At 65.7% G+C, this 20,828-nt stretch overlaps 1 protein-coding gene across 2 annotated transcripts in view; it reads right to left on the bottom strand.

Annotated features, from left to right (window-relative positions):
* SLC12A7 (solute carrier family 12 member 7) overlaps positions 1 to 12,348 on the bottom strand; it is a 40,119-nt gene extending 27,771 nt beyond the window's left edge. For both annotated transcript variants that reach the window (XM_052659351.1, XM_052659352.1), the window contains exon 1: positions 12,217 to 12,348. In XM_052659351.1, the coding sequence (XP_052515311.1) occupies positions 12,217 to 12,340 (124 nt within the window). In that variant the 5' untranslated portion in view covers positions 12,341 to 12,348. The remainder of the gene's footprint in view (positions 1 to 12,216) is intronic.
* Positions 12,349 to 20,828: the final 8,480 nt, after the last annotated feature.

Genomic DNA, 20,828 nt, shown 5'->3' with positions numbered 1-20,828 from the left:
GGGGACGCTGGAGGACATGCAGGCAGGCCCAGCCCCAGGCGCCGGCCGCCCCCGGAGGGGTGTCGGGTTCCCCGTCTGCCCGACCTTGCACAAAGTCACGGCCCCCGCCTGGGTCTTGTATTTCTCAGCCGTGAGAGGCGGCTGGCGCGGGCAGGGCCTCCGCTCTGCTCAGCACAAAAGCCCTGGGGCGCCCACCCCAGCCCCCACCTTGGAAGCACAGCCTGTGGTTGGGGGTTCTCTGGCAGGTCGACCTGAAAGCCCTTGGGCACAGGGCGGCCGGGCACCTGCAGAGGGTCTAACTCCCAGGCATGGCTGGGAAAGCAAGCGGCGACCTCAATCGGGAGCTGGGACAGCCCGCCCGTCCCCCCGACCGAGGGGGCTCTGAGACCAGAGGCTGGAAGGGAACAGAAGGGGCCGGGGCACGGGACAGGCCACCACCAGGTGCGCAGACCCGGGCCAGGTAGATGTGGTAGCCACACAGGATGACGTGGAGACTGGGAGACGACACCACGAACGCCCCCCAAGCCAGGACGGGCCGCACGCTGCAGGTGGGGCGAGTGTGGCAAGGGCGTGCACACAGGCAGCCCGGCGCCTGGGGGGCCTCTGCTGTCCCACCTGCGGCTTCTGACCACGGCGTAGACGCCACGTGCAACACGCACAGAGGACGCGGGACACACACAAAACGCACCACAGGCACAGCAGCACACCCCCTGAGCGTCTCCTAAACCCCCGGCCTGGAGGCCACCCCCAGCACACCGCGAGCCTCGGTTCCCACGGGGAACCACCGTCTGCACCACTCATCCTTCAACCAGGACTCGGCTGCCTCCCCTCCTGGAGACGTAGGCGGGGAGTCAGCCCTCGAGGCGTCCCCAGGGCTCGGGCCCAGCACCACGGAGACGCACACGCGGGGACAAGCGCCTTCCCAAGCAAGCGGCGGCCACGGGTAGGGGGCTAGGACCGGGCCGGGGGCAGCCTTCTCCTCAACCCGCTCCAGCCGAGACCCGACTAAAGGTCAAAGAGCAAGGCTGGGCTCCCTGGCGGCCCAGGGGTGAGGAGCCACCTGCCAAGCAGGAGACATGTGTTCCAGCCCTGGGCTGGGAAGACCCCACGTGCCCTGGAGCCTGTGGTCCACAGCAACAGGGGCCGCCACAATGAGAAGCCACTGCTAGCTCTAGCAGAGAAGGCCTGGGCAGCAGCAGAGAGCCGGCACGGCTAAGATAAAGAACGCAAAGCACCCACGCAGAGATCAGCGTCGTAATTAAAGGGAAAATCCAACGTTTCCACCTGAGGGGCTCACCTGTGCTTCCACAAGATGGAAACACCTGTCACCCTGAATTAGTATCACTTCTGGACAGTGCCCACTTTCACCTCTCAAGGGAGCAGCAGGTCACAACTCCTGCGTGCACAGAGGAGTCCCTGGCACGGAGACCCCCAGGGCCTGAGGCCTCCGTTCACATGGGGGCTCTGAAGGGCAGGGGTCCTCCTGGGGCCCAGACCCCGCTCCAGGCTTGCAGCCCCGTGCTCACTCTGCTTGTTCGTGATGACGGGGCCCCAGGGCCAGCCCACACAGAGGGAATCCCGGGGGCCCCGACGCATCCATCCTCCTGGGGCAGGTCCCCCGGTGCCCCCAAGGGCCCAGCGGCCTTCAGGCCATGTGACGAGGGCGCCCCGGATGCAGACCAGGTGTCCGGGGCCAGGCCGGGCGGGAGGGCAGGCCCCACCCTGCTGTCCCCAGGCATGGCGCTCAGGACAGGCAGCCCCACGGGTTAACGTGGGACAGGTTAACCCCCACGGTTAACCCCACGGGCGGGCCAGGCTCGCGTCAGATGTCTAATCACAGAATGGCCTGGAAACCATGGGGCGGACCCCCACCGCCCCCAGCAGAGCTGGCCCGTCTGTCCGTTCCCCCTCACACGCACAGCCCACCTCGGTTCACAGGCGGGGCCCCCTCAGAAGCCCCCAGCAGAGCTGGCCCGTCTGTCCGTTCCCCCTCACACGCACAGCCCACCTCGGTTCACAGCCGGGGCCCCCTCAGAAGCCCCCAGCGTGCCGCAGCTGGGGCTCACCCCGCACGCTGACCCACCCTGTGGCCTCCACGCTTGTCATCTGCCCTGCAGCTGGCTTCCCCTCACCAGTTTCGATGCCCCACTGATGGCTCCACGAGATGGAAACTGAACCCCGGATCAGTAAACATGAGTGGGGACCAGGGATGTGTGGGACGCAGGGCCCCAGACTTGGCTGGGAGGTCTGCACGGCGTTCTGGCTCCTGCTCCCTGGAGGAGACTGGGCGTCCCTGTCATTGCGGCAGGGCCTTCCGCAGAGCGTGGGGGGTGGCCGGGACCAGGCGGGGGCAGAGCCTCGGTCAGAGCCCTGCCCGCCGAGGTCCCGAGGGCAGCAGCTCCTCCGCCTCCATGTTTGGGGTTCAGCACGAGTCTCGGGAAAGGCCCCCAGGCTCAGGGCCAGAGGCACTCCCGAGGGTCAGCTGGCCCACGATGGCCCCCTCCCGCCACCAAGCATGGGCGGCCTGCACAGGGGTGCGGCCGACGGGGGCACCCAGCCCTCCCAGGGGCGCAGGGCACCACCAGAACAGCGGCCCCGCCTGCCAACCTCGTGGTGAGCCCGGCTGGCCACTCCCTGAGCTCCCCATATGGCCACAGCCCCCGCGGCGGGCTCTCCTCCAAGTCACCTGGGGCTCGGACCAGGAGTTTTAGGTCCCACGACACTCAGAGTTAACGAGCGGCCCCTGCCCTCCGTGCTCTGCGGCCAGGATTGACGCTGGATCTGAAATCCAGGTCCTGGACACCAGTGCACGCCCCGAGGGGCACGGGCCAAGAAGGAGCACCCTGCGATCAGGCTGAAGAATCAGGACCGCTCGAGCCCGGGGGCTACGCTGCTCCCACAGCAAGCCAGGGGCTGAAGCAGTGACTCGCTCTGCGGCAAAGACAGAGGCAACCCTGAGAGGGGAGCAGCAGCCAGGCGCCCCCACGGCCCCTCCAGCCGACACTGCCCCCGGCACGGCATCTCCCCCAGCGTCTGTCCTGGAGGGCCGGCCGGCCTTCCCACCCGGGGCTCCGGCAGGAGACGGATGCTCCAGCCCACAGATGGGAGCCGCGAAGAGGGCGGCAGGTAGATGGGCTCCAAGCCCCCCAGAGCCTCCGCAGTGGGGACGAGACCCCTGGACCCTTCGCAGGGGGGATGAGCCCCCCAGAGCCTCTGCAGGGGGGACGAGACCCCTGGACCCTTTGCAAAGGGGACAAGCCCCCCAGAGCCTCAGCAGGTGGGGACGAGCCCCCCAGAGCCTCCGCAGGGGCGACGAGACCCCTGGACCCTTTGCAGAGGGGACAAGCCCCCCAGAGCCTCAGCAGGTGGGGACGAGCCCCCCAGAGCCTCCGCAGGGGGGACGAGACCCCTGGACCCTTTGCAGAGGGGACAAGCCCCCCAGAGCCTCAGCAGGTGGGGACGAGCTCCCCCGGAGCCTCCGCAGGGGGTACGGGCCCTGAGTCCCCCAGAGCGTCCGCGGGGGGAACGAGCCCCCCAGAGCCTCCACAGGTGGGGACAAGCCCCCCGGAGCCTCCGCGGGGCGGATAGGCCCCGAGCACCAGAGCCTCCGCGGGTCTCCCTGACGCTCGCTCTTGGCCTGCGAGGCCCCCGTGCCATCTCAGGGAGGACCAGACGCTGAGACGCCATGTGCTAGGGGCCTGGCCGGGGGACCCCTGGGTTGGCAAATTCAGTCTCTCTCCTGTGCACCCAGCCCTTCTGCCCCGCCCCGAGCTGACCCCACCACCAACACAGCCCCCCTGCCAGAGCTACAGGCAGTGTCGTCCCACGCCCGGACCACGGTGCCAGGCAGGAGGCGGGCCCGGCACCCTGCCCCCACCTGGGAGTGCCCTCCACACGCGTGCGCCTGGCATCTGGCTGGCCGCCCGGAGCCAGCGCCTGGTGGGCAGGGGAGCTCAGTGTGGAGAGGCGGGCAGGGCCTGCTCACGGCACCTCCGAAGGGCCCTCGTGAAAGGACACTCACTCCCGGGGGCATCCCACCAGCACCCTGGCGTGACCAGGAATGAGCCGAAACCCGCAGCGGGCGGCAGGGCCACCGGCCCAGCTGTGTCCTGCTCACCGCCTGCTAACCCACCACCGCCTCTCACGCTGTCCCACAGAGCCCAGGGACAAAGGTGCTCCTGCAAGACACCTAGGACAGGGGGGACTCAGAGAAGGACTCAGGAAGGCTCCAGGGCGGGAGGAACACGGCTGCCCTTCAACCGGGCCCGAGGCCACGGCCACCCCAACAGTTGGGCCGCAAACAACCTGCTGAGAGGAGGCGGCTCCGGGCATCTTGGCTACCAAGAGGTGCCAACACCGAGGAGCAGCCGGACACCCGGGGTGCACACAGCCGCACGGTCAACACACGCATGTGGGACGGGGCACAGCTGGGCCCTCCAGAACAGAGTGTGTTCCAGGGACTTTCCTCCTGTCTGGACATGACCCCGTGCCGGGTGGTGAGGGCCGCCGGTGGACTCAGGGAGCCTGGCTCCCTGCCACCCCTCCGTCACGTGGGGGCCACGGCCGCTCTGACCGCTCCTTTCTCGAGGATCCGCGGCTGTGATCCCAGCCTAGGTGGGGCACAGGGCTGGCCCAGCCAGGGCCGAAGGCGGGAGGCGGGCTCCCCAGCAGCCTCCGGGGACGGCTCCCGTTACCGGCGCAGGCTCCATCTGGCTGTGGTCAAGACCCTCTCAGAGAAAGGAGGAAACCCAAGAACCACCTGGGGCTCCTCTCCTCTGCTGCTGGCTCCACACGATCCCTCCCCAGGGACCGTCCCATCCCGCGAGCCTCCCGAGAACTGGGCCTGACCCAAGGGCCACCTCTGGGACAGGCCGGCTCCAGGGCAGGAGAGCAGGCAGGGTGAGAAGCCTCAGCAAGTTGCGGAGTCTCTGAGGGGCCTCCCGACCCCCTGGGGGACAGCCCACTCCAGCGGACACATGAGAGATGGTACCCTGGGGGACAGCCTTACACTAACCGCGTGCAGACCCCAGACAGGCTTGGCTGCAGAGCAGCTGCAGGCCCGCAGGCCCGTCCAGCTCCCCTCCCGGCACGCAGCCTGAGGACAGGTCATGGATCCCACCCTGGCCACACGAAGCTCAGAAACGGAACTTACACCTCCCCCGACTCTGTTCTCTAAAAGAAAACACCCCACAAAGAGGAAACTAAGGCAGTGGGGGCCCGCCTCTGGGCTCGAGCAGAGACGCGGGCAGCTGGCCCTGTACAGACGCCCGAGGCCCCAGGCAAGACCCAGCACCAACGGCTCCCACCCACCCTCCGGGGGCACGGCTGCAGACCCCCGCCCCCCCAGCCACAAGGGCACCTGGACGGGGCACTCACTGGGGCTCCTGGCAGCGGGCTCCGGACCCAGCACAGCGCGGGCTGCCGTGGACGGGGCAGCAGCCATGGATGGGGGAGCCAGGGCGTCTCATTCCTGGGCTGGTCCCACCACAGCACAGCTTATCTGCGCAGACCAGGCCTGGCTCTCGGGGAGCGCCCGCTTTCTCATGGAAGAAACGTGTTAACCCTTCACGCTCTGCTCTCTGCAGACAGCGCTGCCCCAGGCCGCCCGCCGCAGCCCGCAAGGCCCCAGGCCCAGCTGCCAGGCCCAGCTGCCGTCCACTCCCACCAGGCCCCAGACCTGGCCTGGCCTCCGTCTCACGGGCCCCAGGGTGGGGGTCTCCCGCCTTGAGCAGAAGTCAGTGGCTGCAGAGACAACAGCCCACACTCACCGCCGGACGGCAGCCTCTGCCCTGAAGCCACCCACGTGTGCGGCTGGGGACGGAGACCCCGGGCGGCCGGCCAGCGGCACACGTCCACCCACAGCCTGTGCCTCTGATTCCTACCCTGAGCCCAACCACGGGCCCGGGAAAGGTACCCCCACCCGAGGCCGCAATCCCCCCGCACAGCAGTGCAGGCCAACCCAGGGGTCACCCGGCCAGGCACCAGGGCCTGCCGGGGTCGGCTCGAGACTATGGCCGCCGGGCAGAGCCCCATCCCCACAGACAGGTTCTCCAGGAGTCAGGAAGCAGAGGGCAGCCCCCTCGCCCATGGTGTTAGGCCTGGCAGACACCACTGGCCACCCCTGTGACGCCCTGAGCTGCAGAAGACCCAGACCCTGGGGGACCACGGCCCTGATAGGTCCATGAGCTCATCACCGCCCCTGGCCAGCCCCCAGTGGTCCAGTGAGTCTCCCCCATCCCCCTCCTCCAGGCACAGCTTGCCAGCCCACCGCCCGCCTCCACGCAGGGGCCATGGTGTGCTCAGTGACACAGTCGTGTCCGACTCTCTGTGACCCTGTGGACCATAGCCCGCCAGGCTCCTCTGTCCGTGGGATTCTCCAAGCAGGAATACTGGCATGGGTTGCCATTTCCTCCTCCAGGGGATCTTCCCGACTCAGGAATCGAACCTGAGACTCTTGTGTCTCCTGCATTGCAGGCTGGTCCTTTACCACTGAACTTCCCTGGTGGCTCAGACAGTAAAGAATCTGCCTCCAATGCAGGAGACCTGGGTTCAATCCCTGTGTCGGGAAGATCCCCTGGAGGAGGGCATGGCAGCCAGCTCCAGAATTCTTGCCTGGAGAATCCTGTGGACAAAGGAGCCTGGCGGGTTGCAGTCCCTAGGATCACAGAGTCGGACGCAACGTAGCAACTTCACTTTCTTTCCTATCTTTCCTTTAGCGCTAGCGCCACCTGGGAAGCCGGAAACAGCAGACATTTAAGAGTCAAGCACTTGAGTCCCCTCCAGTCCCAGGGCGAGAAGGGGACCCCACTCTCCAGCAGGCCCCGGGCCTGGAGCAGCAGCGGGTCCCTCCAGCCCAGCCGGCCGCCCCACCCAGGTGCCCGGCCTGGCACACTGGGCAGAGTGGCCCCTCCACACACACACCCTGCTGGCCTTCGGGGCCCCTTCTTCCCTGATGGAGCCCGTGGAGCACACAGGCGCCCCTCTGCCTGGGGCTGCCAGGGACCCACACACTGGGCAGTGCTCCAGCCAGCGCCCCAGACACACACAGACACACACAGACACGCACAGACACGCACAGACATGCACAGACACGCACAGACACACACAGAGACACCACAGAGACACACAAAGACACACACAGAGAGACACACAAAGACACAGACACGCAAAGACACACAGAGACACACAAAGACACAGACACATACAGACATGCATACACAGAGACACACACAACAGACACACAAAGACACACACAGATATGCACAGAGACACGCACAGACATGCACAGACAGGGACACGCAAAGACACACACACACATACACACAGACACACACAGACACACACAGAGACATGCAAAGACAGAGATACGCAAAGACACACACACAGACACGCATACACAACAGACATGCAGACACACACACAGACACAGACACACACTCACAGAACAGACACACAAAGACACATACACAGACACACACACACACTGACACGCACAGACACACATAGACAGAGACACACACAGACACATACACACAGACACACACGACACACAGACACACACAGAGAGACACACACATACACGCACAGACACACAAAAACAGACACAGAGACACACAGACACGCAAAGACACACACAGAGACATGCATACACACACACGAGTCACGCACAGACACACACAGACACACGCAGACACGCACAGACATGCACAGACACACACACAGACATGCATACACACACACAACAGTCACGCAAAGACACACACAGACACGCACAGACACAGACACACACACACAGAACAGACACAGACAGACACGCACAGACACACACAGGACAGACACATACACACTCACATGGCATCAACCCCGACAGGACCCGGCGCCCTGCCGGCTCCAGGCCGCCTTCCCAGGGAATCCCCCTGGGTAGGCTCACTGTCCCGTGGCTTCAGGCCCTGAGTCACTGCCCTGAGGTGGCGGCCTCAGGCCAGGCTCCCCTGCCCCCCACTTGGGGCTGCATCCCAGGGAGCTGAGTTTCTGGAGGGCAGGCTGCAGGTCTGTGTGACTGTGGCCAGCCTGCCTCCCTTCGCTCTACTCAGGCAGCCAGGCCCAGCACAGGACACACGTGCCCCCAACACCAGAGGGGGCCGCACTCGCAGAGGGTGTGTCTGCAGGGCCAGCCGTTCCCGGCTCGAGGCCACAGCCTACCTATGAGCGGAGGCAGGTGGGTGCTGTCTTCCCCCGGATGGAGCAGCTCCCAGGGCAGGGGGCCTGCAGCTCAGAGGCCCCCGGGGGGGACTGTCACAAGGCCGGGGCACAAGCACCCACCAGATCGGCCCGCAGCCCCTGCTCTCTACGTGGGCGGCGCCGTGGCTCCCTGCCAGGGCACAAGCGGCCCCTTGAGAGGCCACCCTGCCGCCCAGTGGCTCGTAAAGCTCCAGTCTCCCCTTGCACCCTAAACCACGAGCTGGTTCCTACAGCCACCCTCGCCCAGGGCGACACAGAGACGCCGTGCCCACTGATGCCCTGGACCGCGACGGACCAGGCTGGACACTCCACAACCGCCACTGAACAAACTGCCGCTGCTGGGAACTAGTGCCCAGCGGCCCCGGGCCAGCCCGGGCCCTGGGGGGCTGCTGTCAGAGGCAGGCCCTCGGGAGGATCTCTCACACCCACTCAGGCGGCCAGCACCGCTGCTGTCCACGGCCCAGACGCCCACCCAGCACAGCGTTGAGATCAGAGGTCCGGGGGCGTTCCAGAGGAAAAGACCCCAGGGCGGGGTCTAAAGCTCCTCACAGAACTTGCGGGCACGTGAGCGGAGACCGGCCTCGGAACCAGGCACAGGCGTCTGAGCGGGGCCAGCACGGCCCACGGGGGACAGGCACCCCCGGGAGGCAGCACCTCCAGCCCTCCGACCAGATGCAGGCACCTTAGCACCCATGAGCCGGCCCTGGGGACTTCCATGGCGAGGCCCGCACACGCCTGCAAACACGCACACATGCAGGTCTGCAGGGCTCGGCAGGGAGATTCAGAATGCTTCTCCCAGTTTCCAAGAAAAGGACCCGTGGCCTGGAGGTGGCCCCGGAGCCTCGACGGGCATGGGGAGGCCAGGACACAGGCCACCTGGCCCGTGAGCATCCAGGCCTGTGCTGTCCTGCGCCTTTAAAGATGGAATCTGGCCCTCCCACCCCCTCCATCCAGCATCACAGACTCCCTGAGCGAGGTCCAGAGCCCAGACCGCCCACAGATTCCCATGGCGGGGGTGCCGGACACGGGCCGGGGTCAGCCCTTCCTGCTTAGCGTCCGCAGCCCTTCCTTCCTGGAGCCCGGCGACGGGGCAAGGCCGCACGCCTGACCCGCGGGATAAGACCCACAGGCTCGTCTCGGGCTCCTGCGGCTGCGCTCACGTCCTGCGCCTGGTCGGCCCATGGGACCAGCCCCTGGAGGGCCGCGGCCACACCAGGCAACGGGCAGCACAGAGCCTGCTCCCCGGACCCCTCAGTCCCAGCAGGACCCAAGACGATGCCCCCAGGGCTTCTGGGGGCATCGGCTGCCTTCACAGAGGTCAAGGACGCCCCCAGGTGACCCTCAGGGCTTGAGCCACAGAGCAGGAAATCACAGGAAACGCATCCAAAGAGGAACAGCCAGGAAGGAAAGGGAAGTGAGAGCAGAGCTGGGGGAGGGGAGAGTCTGCGGGAAGACAGGCAGGACCGAATACCCGGGGGGCACACAACACCTCCCAAGTACTGGACGCCCCCCCCCCCCCACTGCCTGCAGGCCTCCCCCCAGCTCTAAAGCCCAGGCCTGCCAACCCGACTCAGCCAAGGTCAAAACAACAGCAGCAGCGCAAGGTTAAGACTTGGGTGTCGGCCACCGCACCCCAATGGAGGCCCGGGCCTCGGACAGCCAGGAAGCGGGCCCTGGCTTCACACGCTGACCACAGGGCCCCACGCAGGCCTGGCCCAGAGCACAGGGGAGCAAGCAGAGCGCAGGAAGCAAAGGCAGCCTGGGCCGGCCTCCACGCGTCACGGGCTCACGTGCCAGGCCCGTGGGCTCGGGTGGGCAGACTTGGGCTGGTCCTGCAGCCGTGTCAGCCAAGTAGGCTGCAGAAGTGAGCCCAGCCCCTCCCTGGGGGCAGCCCTCCCCCAGCCCTCAATCTCCAGTCTGCTCCAGGTCAGGAGGGCCTCCCTGAGCTTGTCTCATCAGCACCATCAGGAGGCCCACCCAGAAAGCCAGGTGCCTCCCCAGGGGTTCAAGGGCCAGCCACAGAGTTGGGAAGGATCTTCAGTGACCCTGTGATGAGTAGGCACGGCCCCGGGCTGGGCCAAGGGGGCAAGGACCCCGCACACGGGTCTGCGAGGGGCTCCACCAGCAGTTCCGTGCTGCAGGGTGGGCCCCTCAACAAGCAGAACGTGAGCTGCTTCCCGGCCGCCCCATCACGCCGGCAATGCCTCGGCCACTACAAGGCCTCTCTGGGCACCACTGTGGGCTGACGGCTTCAGGCAGACTCAAAAGGCAGCAGCCCACCTGCCTGCAGGGCCACAGGGGCTCAGCGCAGCGAACCAAGGCCTCCGTGGCCACTCCTCTAAGGCAGCACGAGTGAAAGACAGAAGTCCCAGGTTCAGTTCTGCGCCAGCTCGTTCAAGTGCCAGGCTCAGCTCAGACCCCGGAGGGCTCGTCAACAGGCAGGCGAGACGCCCACATGTGGCGTTCGCCGGGGTCCCTGCCTCTGAACACGCAAGCAAACGCGATTCTAGACAAGCCCAAGGCAGGGGCTGAAGTGGGCTTGGTGGAGAAAGCAGGAGCCTCAGACGGAGGGCGGGCAGGGTGCTCACGGCCCCCCTGCAGCCACGTCAGGTCTGCAGACAGCCACTGAGGCCCGCCTGAGAAGGGGCCAGCGTGTGGGGGAGCGCCCTCCTGGGGGGCGGCAAAGGGTCCCCTGAGGACCCAATGGCTCCCGGGGGCCAGGGAGGTGTGGCTCACCGGGGAAGGCCACTGGCCCGCTAGCCGGAGCCGCAGTGGGGGGGCTGGGCTCAGGGACTCTGCCTGCAAGTCCCGCCTGCTCTCCACCAGGCAGGCGGCTGGAGCCCTGCCCAGGCCCATACCTCCGTGCAGGGGAAAGCAGGCAGACCCCAGGGAGGGGGCAGGACCCTGCGGAGCCGCCCTCACCGGCCGGGACGGTGCACAGCCCCAGGAGGGATCCGGCCTCTCGTCCTGGGGGCAGCTCGAAGGACCTGTCGCCTGCCCTGGCGTCCCCGTCTTTCCTGCCTGGTCACCTGCTCCCTGATGCTGCAGTGACCCCAACTTCGACGGGGCACTGAGCCCAGAGATGAGGGGAGCCCTTGGGCGATCCACCCACCCCCTGTAGGGAAGTCAGGGCCTGGAGCCCGGTGATGGAGAAGCAGGCCAGGGATCCCCACCCCACCAAGAGAAAGTGAAAGTGCCAGGGACCTCCAGGCTCCAGAAGCACAGAGGCAGGAGGACCCGCGTCTGAGCACAGCTCTGTGGGGGCGATGGAGGCCTTTCCCCGCCCAGCAGGGACCTGCTGTCCTTCCAGCTCAGGACCCCACAGGGCAGTGGGCTGGTCCTCCCGGCAGCTTATCTGCCTGGCGGCCCTTTGCCCCAGAGCGAGCGGAGCGCAGTGGAGCAGAGGCGGCCGGGAAGGAAACAGGCAGGCACTCCGCCCCGCTCGGCCTCTCCGGGGGTGGAGGTCACACCAGGTCACCTGGGGGGCCTGGGGACGCTCTCGGAGAGACCCCCCTCCGTCTCCACAGCTACCTAGGGCGTCTCGCACCTCCTCATGAAACCTCCCCGAACTGGGGAAAGGTGCATTCTGCGTCCCGGGCCGGGGCGGCGTGGGGGAGGGACATGGGGGCGCAGCACATGCGAGCCCACGGCCCCTGAAGCCTTCGCCCTGCGCCCCCCTCCACGAAGCTCGGGGAGGGGGCCGCGGCAGGCAAGCAGGCGGGGCGGCCAGAGGGGAACCGCAGGGGCAGGCAAAGTGGTGGGAACCAGCGAGGAGTGAGAGGAACCGGCGGGGCCCGGGAGCGGGGCGGAGAGCAGCCCCACAGCCCTTCTCGGCGCGCCGTCCGCCTCCCCGCCCCGCGGCCGCCCCTCCTCCCGAGCCGCCCTCCCCTCCGGCCCCGGCCTCCCCCACCCGCCCGCCGCCCCGCGCAGCCGGGCCTCCGCCTTTGTCCCGCGGGCAGGTGCGGCCGCGCTCACCCAGGCTCGGGCGGTCGGGCTCGCCGCCCTCGGGCGGGCCTGGCGCCTCGTTCGGCCCCGCCGCCTCCTCCTGGCCGCCGTCCGCCCGCGCCTCCACGGGCACCACGGTGAAGTTGGTGGGCATGGCGAGCCCGGAGCCCCGGCCCCTCTGCGCTCCCCGCTCGGCTCCGCGCGCCCGGGCGCGGCTCCGCCCGCTCCCGCCGACGCGGCCGGACCAGGGCGCAGGGGCGGGGTCCGCGCGGCCCGCCCGCCCCACGTGACCGCACCTGCCGGCCCGCCCCCGGCCCGCGCGCCCCACGTGACCGCACCTGCCGGCCCGCCCCCGGCCCGCGCGCCCCACGTGACCGCACCTGCCGGCCCGCCCCCGGCCCGCCCGCCCCACGTGACCGCACCTGCCGGCCCGCCCGCCCCGGGCAAGTTCGTGCGCCCGCAGCCGCGCCGGGCGCCCTCCGCCGAGAGCCCTCCCGCGGCCCGCGCGCGGGGGCCGCCGCCGCCTCCGGGCCCCCGGCCCGCCCCGCCCCAGCGGCTGACTTTCGGTTCCGGAGCTGCCCGCTCTGCCAATGTCCGGCGCAGGCCTCTGCCCGCTCAGCGCCCTCGCTGCCAGCCCGCTGCCCCAAGCTGGACCCCTTCCGGCCTCACTGCCCCCTCACCCGAGAGGGCGTCTCCCCTCCCCCCTGTCTGACTCACCCAGAGCTCGATTTAGGGAAGCGCTTCCCGGCGAGCAGGGGGCTCCGTCCACAGGGGACACAAGCGGGACACAGGTCGCCAGGCGCTCTGCCACGGGGCCCGAGGCCCATCCCTGCCGGCTCCGGGAACCCGCCCTGCCGGACCCTGGCGGTGTGGTCTGGGGAGGCCCCTGGGAAAGGGAAGCTAGGGCATGAAGGGCACAGGTGGGCCGCCAGACCCAGGGTGCCACCTGCCAGGTGGCCTCCAAGCACCCTGTAGTCTCTTAAAGACAAGAAATCTGGCAACGGCTGAAAGTCCATCGAAGAGAAATGAGTTCAAAGAGTTGCAGCAGCTGGGTGCCTTGGGTCACCGCAGGAACGTTTTTACAAAAATGGGGTGAAGCGTATTTGGTGTGGGCAGCGAGGTCAGGGCACTGTAGTGAGTCAAGCAGGCCCAGATCCTGTTTGGAAAGGCCTGGGGCTGCTCCTGGCCTCAGGCAGGAAAGTGAAAGTGTTAGTTGATCAGTCTGGGCTGACTCTTTGCTACAGACCTTATGGGATTCTCCAGGCAAGAATACCGGAGTGGGTTGCCATGCCCTCGTCCAGGGGACCTTCTGACCCAGGGGCTGAACCCGGGTCTCCTGCGAGGCAGGCGGGTTGTTTACTGAGGCCTGGGGGTTGCTACAGAACTTAGGCAGGAGGCTTTATCTTGATCACTGTTCAGGGATCTGGCTGTGCATTCCCCTGCCTTGGGTTCTTGTCAACAACCAAACCGCAGAGAGCCAGGCCCAGAAAAGCCGATCCCCCTGGAAGACGAAAGAAGCAGTGAGGCAGTCCAGACTCCCAGCCCGGCCCCGGATGGCTGGGCCCTCTGGGAAGGCTCCCCTGTCTCCCGCCCCTAGCCGGCACCAGCCTTCTGAGGAGGGGTGCAGCTGACCCGGGCCACCCCGGCAGCCCAGCCTGTGCAGAGGGGGCTCTGCAGGCCTGTGGAAGGGGCCGGCATGTCAGATGGCAGAGGTCGGCCTTTTTCAGTGTCAGCTGGCTTCCAAATGAACTTCCTCGTTCCGGAGCAGAGTCCCTGCTGGGACAATACTGTCAGCCAGTCTGCCCCTGAAACTAGGCAAACAGTTACAATGAGGCCCCCAAACACAAAGGCCGTAACTCCCGGAGGTGACCTTCAAAGTATCTAGTGATTGAGAAGGAAAGGACTCGACAGGAAAAAGCCGAGCCGAGGCTCAAGCTCCGGGCTGCGGGTGGTGCTGGGCGGCTGTCCACCCCCTGCAGGTCGGGGAGGGTCCCCAGACGTTCTCTGGGAAGGGCCAGCTCCCTGGGGAAGATGACACCATGGATGTGGGGCTGAGGGGTGGGGGCAACAGACCCTCTCCTGCCACCCACGAGGGCCCTGCACACCGTGGCTCAGAGAGGGGTCACCCGGGACCCCCCCCCCCACCCCACACACACACCAAGCCAGCCTGGGGCCTCCTCCAGACAGCAAGCTCCCCGCCCGGAGAGAGCGGCAAACCCAAGGGCCAACCCCAGCCCCAGTCGGCAGCCTCTGGCCTCAGTTTCCTCATCTGGAAAGCCGAGGGGTGGACCTCCTGGCAAGCTCCTGGGGCCACCACGAGCTGAGACCCCCCCGGGCTGTGAGGAGGCTGGCAGGCCTCCTGCCCTCTGGGCCCTGCCAGTAAAACCTCCCCGCCAACCCGCGCCCACAGGTGGCAGTAACTCAGGGTGGCAGTCGGTGCTGAGCCTGCAGAAGCCTTTGTTGGTGACCCTGCATCCAGCCCCGCCACACACGGTGACCCCAAGTCCAGGCCCCCCACCGGGGGCTCCCCCTTGGGGACCCGAGTCCCGCACACTCAGGAGCCCTGCATTTCGAAGCCTCCAGCCTGGCCCCAGCTCTCTCTGGGTCCCGTGGAACAACGCCTGGCTCCTGAATCACGTCGTTGCTACCTGAGAAGCAAACAAAGCCCAGCCCTCTTTCCAGGTGAAAGGGCTGAAGTGGGGGTGGGGGTGGGGGGTGCGGTGGGTAGGGACCGCACGGGGCATATGTGAATCCTTGCACATTCCTGTCAGTTTGGGATTTTTTTCAAACTAAGATAGTTTTCTAGCTCTCGGTAAATAGATTTCCTTTTGTCACTGTATGTAAGAGACAAACATCAAGGACCTACTTACATAGCACGGGAACCTCTCCTCGGCGTCTTGTAATACACCATGAGGGAAACAGTCTGAGAAAGAACGTGTGTGTGTAACTGCACCACTTTGCTGGACACCTGAAGCCACCACAGCTTTGTAAATCAGCTGGACATCAAGTGAAACAGCCGAACGGACAACAGAAGCGCCTCGTTTCGAAGGGGCCTCGCGGTATCTTGGACGCTATCTCCACGCCCTGCTGTCCCCCGGGGAGGCCCGCCCCGCCTGTCCCTGCCTGTCCCAGCCCAGGACGTCAGCTGCCTCCTGGCTGAGTGGCCGGCTCATCCTGGTGCCTGGATGTCCCAGGCTCGCCCACCCTGCCCCTCGGCCTCCTCCGGGGAGCTCAGCACACACAGCAGTGGGTGGCACCTCCCTGCAAAGTCCCTGTCGGGCAGCGCTGAAGACCAGCAGACCCCCGAGACCTGGCGGGGCAGAGGAAGGGAAAGAACACATGGCTTAGCAAGCCCAGGGCCTGAGCGCTGGAGGGCTGGGAGCTAGTCGCCGGGCAGACCATCTGGGAGACCCCCACGGGGCCGGGGGGCATCTCATCTCCCGCCACCCAAGGCTGGGGGCCCTCACACTGGCAGGCAGTACCCTCCTTGCCATTATTGTGACCTCACCCGCAGGACTCCCGAGTTAGAACAACCGAGGGCTTCCCACTTCCTTTAAAGTCCTAGACGCATCCTGTCCTCTAACTCCACAAGTAGCCTCTTTTCAAGGAATCTCGAACAAACGTTCGCCGTCAGCTCTGGGAACAGTCCTCACAGGCCCTGGCCGGGGTGGGACGCGGGCGGGGTGGGGGGAGCACAGCCTCGGGTTCCCTGTTCCTGCCCGCGTTCCACCAGGAGGACCCAGAGCCCCTGATGAGAGAGCGGCATCCCCACCCCGAGAAACTCGGCCCTGTAATTTGAGGACTTTGCAAAGAGCTTTCCAAACTGCAGAGAAGGGATGGGGCTGGCAAAGAGAAGCACCGGGCCTGGCCGGGCCCCACGGGATTCTGGGCCCTCCGCCCGCAGGGCATTCGGCCGACTGGACAGGCTCAGCCAGGGCTGAGGAAGGCCGCTCTGGGCGTGGCGGACCCTGAGACAGGGACGCCCCCGCCAGGAGAGAGGGTGGGCCTGGGCAGAGGTGGGACGGGGTGGGACATGGCCAGAACAGGCCGGGGCGGGGCTGAACTGAGCTGAAACCCCCAAAGACGCCGGCCGTTTCTGGGGGTCATTCCAGCAGGTTTATTGGGAAGAGGGTCAGGGCCCAGATCTGCCAGGGGGCAGAGAGGGAGGGGGCCCAGCTGCCTGGAGCCCCAGCGCCTTCAAAGAGGATGCCCACTGCCCACCTCGGGGAGGGTCCCGGGAGGCTGGGGCCGCACATGACACCTGGTCCAGCAGGCCGGCCCTGCTGCTCTTTTGTGAAACCAGATCTGGCCTGTGAGACCCTCCCTGGGAAAGCACATGTGCTTGTCTGGACCTCAGACTGCAGACAGGAGCTGAGAGGTCCCAGGCAAGCTCGAGGAAGTCCTCCCCAGTCCACAGGGTGCTCCAAGTCTCACCGTATCACTGAGGGCTGCACCTCTGACAACACGGCGCTTTTCAAGCAGCAGGACCCGGGGGTACAAAGGCCAGTCCTGTGGTCACTGCGGGCCCCACCTAACCCTGTGCTGGGGCCCCAGAGGGGCTGGAAGCCCGGAGCCCTCATCACCCCGGACCCCGACCCCCTGAGGGCCGTCAGCCCCGCAGGGATCCTGGGAGCAGCCCCCGCCCTCAGCCATGCCTGTGTGTGACGCCACCTCCCATCCACCCCGGTCCGCAGCTCCCGTCTTTTCTCACCCTCGGCCTGGCCGCCAGGAGCAGAGGCGACCCTCAGGGCCTCGGGGCTCTCAGCCCAGTCTCTCGCCCCCCTGCCCCCCTCTGCCATCTTCGGGCAGCCCCCAGCCCCCTGCACACCCACCCACCCCCAGCCCAGGCCTGGGACGGCTCAGGGCGACATCAGGGCACAGCCGCCCTCGCCGGACTCCCCAGGGAGTTCCCGGGTGGGCCGGCACCAGCCTCCTGTGCCAGGACGAGGTGAGAGGCTGGGGGGCTTGACAGGAGTGTCAGCTTCAAACTCTCGAGCCCCTGAGCTCCCTTCAGGCCCGACGGCTCCCCCTCGCTGCTTGGTCCTCCACCCCGGCCCCGCGTGCAGGTGGTTCCCAACAGCGGTCCTCCTAAAGGGCGTCAGGTTCCACGCGCGGCACTGGGGTCCCCTCAGGACCTTCCTGTTGACGCGGTGACCAGGCTCCCATCTCGTCCCTCAGAGTGCCGTGGGTTCCCTCAGGGCTGCAGGCAGGACACCCGCGGGGTGGCTCCGGGCTCACCATCAGGGAGGCCCCAGGCCTGCAGCCTGAGCTTAGGGCTGCAGAACACAGCCGTACTTAGCCGTATTGGACTCTGTGACCCCATGGGCTGTCCGGGCCAGAATACTGGAGTGGGCTGCCACGCCCTCCTCCGGGGCCTTCTTGACTCGGGGACCAAACCCACAGCTCCTGGGTCTCCTGCACTGGCCGGCGGGCGTTTCACCGCCGAGCCTCCTAGGAAGCCCACTCAGGAGTGGAGTGGAGGCTGGGGACTCTGTCGTGACCTGGGACACTTTTCACGAGAGGACCCTAAGTAGTCACTGGGGACAGCAACCACCTCTGTGCTTCACAGACACGGCTGGGGCGGGAAAGTGGGTGCAGAGCCCACGGCAGCCACGGGCTGGGCAGCCAACCCAGGCCTGTGCAGACCCTGGAAGGACCTCCCAGCAGAAGGGCAGGCACCGGGCAGGCAAGGGCGGGGCACGGGGCTCCCCGACTGGCAGGTGTGCAGACCAGGCTCTGTCACCACCCAGAGATTCCACAGTACCGTGTGGGCCCAGAGACACCCAGGTGTTCCCAGCAGCAGGCCAGGTCGGTCCACTGCAAGCAACGCACAAGCCCTGCCCACAGCCACCAGTGAGCGGGGAGTGGGCCCTTGTGGTGGGCTGTGCGAGGCGGGGAGCCAGAGGGGCCGCGCCATCCTGCCCACGTGGCAGCCGGGAAGGAGGACCAGCAGCTGGCACAGACCGCTGCCGGGATAGCGAGCTGGACGGGGCTGGGTGGGGCTCCAGTGTGGACTGGGGTGAGCCGCCCTCACCGGAGAAGGACCATCGGACTCTTTACCATCTGAGCTCCCAGGGAAGCCACCTGCTGGGCAGGGCCCCACAAATACTCCGCCGTGTTCATTCATATAAGCGCGTGGTTAAGCAGCCACTACCACCATCTCCATTTCTGGGACTTTCTCATACTGCAAAACTGAACTTTTCTCCCTTAAACATCAGCTCCCCACCCCCGCCCCACCCCAGGAACCCACCGCCCTATGCTCCGCCTCTGTGGGTCTGACTATCCGGGTCCTTAGCCGGGATCCGCTCAGTGCCTGTCCTTCCCTGACAGCAGAGCCTCGAGAACCTTCCATGCTGGGGCCTGTATCAGAAGGTTTTTTTTAAAATAATATTTATCTATTTATTTCGCTGCTCTGGGTCTCAGCCGCAGCATGTGGGATCTGGTTCCCTGACCAGGGATCAAACCCAGGCCCCCTGCTTTGGGAGCTCGGAGTCTCGGTCACCAGATCACCAGGGAAGTCTCAGACATCCTTCCTTGGAAGGCGGAATCCCATTCCAGAGTCTGAATGGGCCGCACTGTGTTTATCCATCAGCCACTGGCAGACACCTGGGTTCCTTCCACCTCTGATCACTCACTTCACTTCGTGCTCCCTGTTGGGGTCGTGGGGGGCGCTTCCCAGGGTCTGTGTCAAGTAAACACGACCATTTAAACTATGGTCCCTGTGGGGACGGGGTCACAAAGGTGCGCACACGTGCACACAGCCCCCAGAAGGAGACAGGAGGCCTCTCAGTGGCCGACTCTGACCAACAGACGGGGGTGCCGACTCTCGTGGGACACTACTCTGGACCTGCTGCGTCTGGTGACATGCAATGGAGACAAAAATACCTCACAATCTTTTAAATGAAACAGCTGCTGAAGCCCGCAGATAAGTGGGCCACCCTCACGTGCCCAGGGCAGTGATTTCTACCCTATTATTACCCACAGCGCAGATAGCGAGACCAGGACCTGCCCCAAGGTCATGCCACCCGTCCTGGGCCCAGAGAGAGGACTGCAGCCGGGCTGGGGGCCGCACGTGGCTCTGGCTGACTCCCGGGCACGAACCTCTGAGGGACGCTTGTGCGTGTCGCAGGGGGTGGGGACCCACGCAGGCCTGGCTGTGGCCAGTTCTGCTAACCGTTCCCCACACGGGCTGAGCCGTCACCCTGAGTTTCAAACTTCGGATCTGCTCTGGCAAATTGAACCACACCCACCTCTCTTCTTGGCTTTCTTTGATTCCCTGAGGAGAGAGAGAAGGGAAGTGCGTTTGATGGACAGTCTCCGGGTTGGACAGCTATCTCTCGGCTTAATGACCTCATTCAAACCTTAAATGCTGGGCTCGAGTCACGTGAGCATGGAGAAGGCTGTGCTAGCTCGTAAGTCCCGCCTCTGTCTACAGAGAACGGCTTTTTGTATAAAAGCTACAAGCCATTAATTTCTATTTTCTCACGGCAATGAGTTAAAAATACATTTTAAAAATAAGCTCTGATTGCCGCTGAAGTTTGCCAAGGTCACACAGGCCTCAGACTCAGAATCCACCAGCTCAGGCTGTGCCCAACACAAGATCCAGGTCCTTTGAGAGACAAGCTCGGCGGGTCAGACCCTGTGATGTGAGGGAACGCTGAGCCCAGAGGAAAACAAAACCCAGGGCCAGACCGTCTAATTGCTACACTCCCGAGGAGAAAAGGGACGCAGGACAGGAAAGCGGAACCAGAAAAGCCCCGTGACTGCAGCTTGGGAGGGGTCACGGGAGGGGCCGGGCCGGAGGGGATGGGGTCACGGCAGGGGCCGGGCCGGAGGGGAGGGGGTCATGGGAGGGGCCAGACCAAAGGGAACGGGGTCACAGGAGGGGCCAGGCAGGAGGGGACGGGGTCACAGCAGGGGCCAGGCCGGAGGGGACAGGAAGAGAGTTTCAGGCACCCTGGGACAGCAGCGCCTCGGGGTTCCCACGCCAGCAAGGATGGGCATCGAAAAGGAAAGACGCACACGCCCCAGCGTTCGCTGCAGCGCTGCTCACAGCAGCCAGACACGGAGACAGCCCAAGTGTCTGGACAGAGGAATGGAGAGAGACGTGGCCCGTAAGACGACAGAATATCGCTCAGCCGTAAAAGCAGGTGAAACAACGCCGTTTGCAGCAACGTGGACGGACCTAGAGATGACCACACTAAGTGTAGTGAGTCAGAGAAAATGTATCGCTTACACGTGACTCTAAAAAAAAAGACACAAATGACCTTATTTACAAAACAGACACTGCCCCCACCCCAGACAAACCAAACTGAGGGTTCCCAAAGGGGAAAGGGGGGGTAGACTAGGGGTTGAGGATGAAGCGACACCCGCTGCTGAATAAACACCACGGCGCCCAGCAACCTCCGTCTCGGGGAAAGTCGCAGCCTGACGGGCGGCGCGGAACTGGCATGATGGAGCCGCAAGAAAACACAGGACCCCGGCCAGCATTCCACTCACAGAAGCCAGGGACACCTGCTTCCAGTTCAGCTCAGCTCAGTCGCTCAGGCGTGTCCGACTCTTTGCGACCCCATGAACCGCAGCACGCCAGGCCTCCCTGTCCACCAACTCCCGGAGTTCACTCAGACTCACGTCCATCGAGT

The sequence above is a fragment of the Budorcas taxicolor genome, chromosome 20 (assembly GCF_023091745.1).
Source record: "Budorcas taxicolor isolate Tak-1 chromosome 20, Takin1.1, whole genome shotgun sequence".
Classification (NCBI taxonomy): domain Eukaryota; kingdom Metazoa; phylum Chordata; class Mammalia; order Artiodactyla; family Bovidae; genus Budorcas; species Budorcas taxicolor.
Note: the sequence above shows the minus strand (reverse complement) of the source record. Positions and strands in the feature narration are given on the sequence as shown.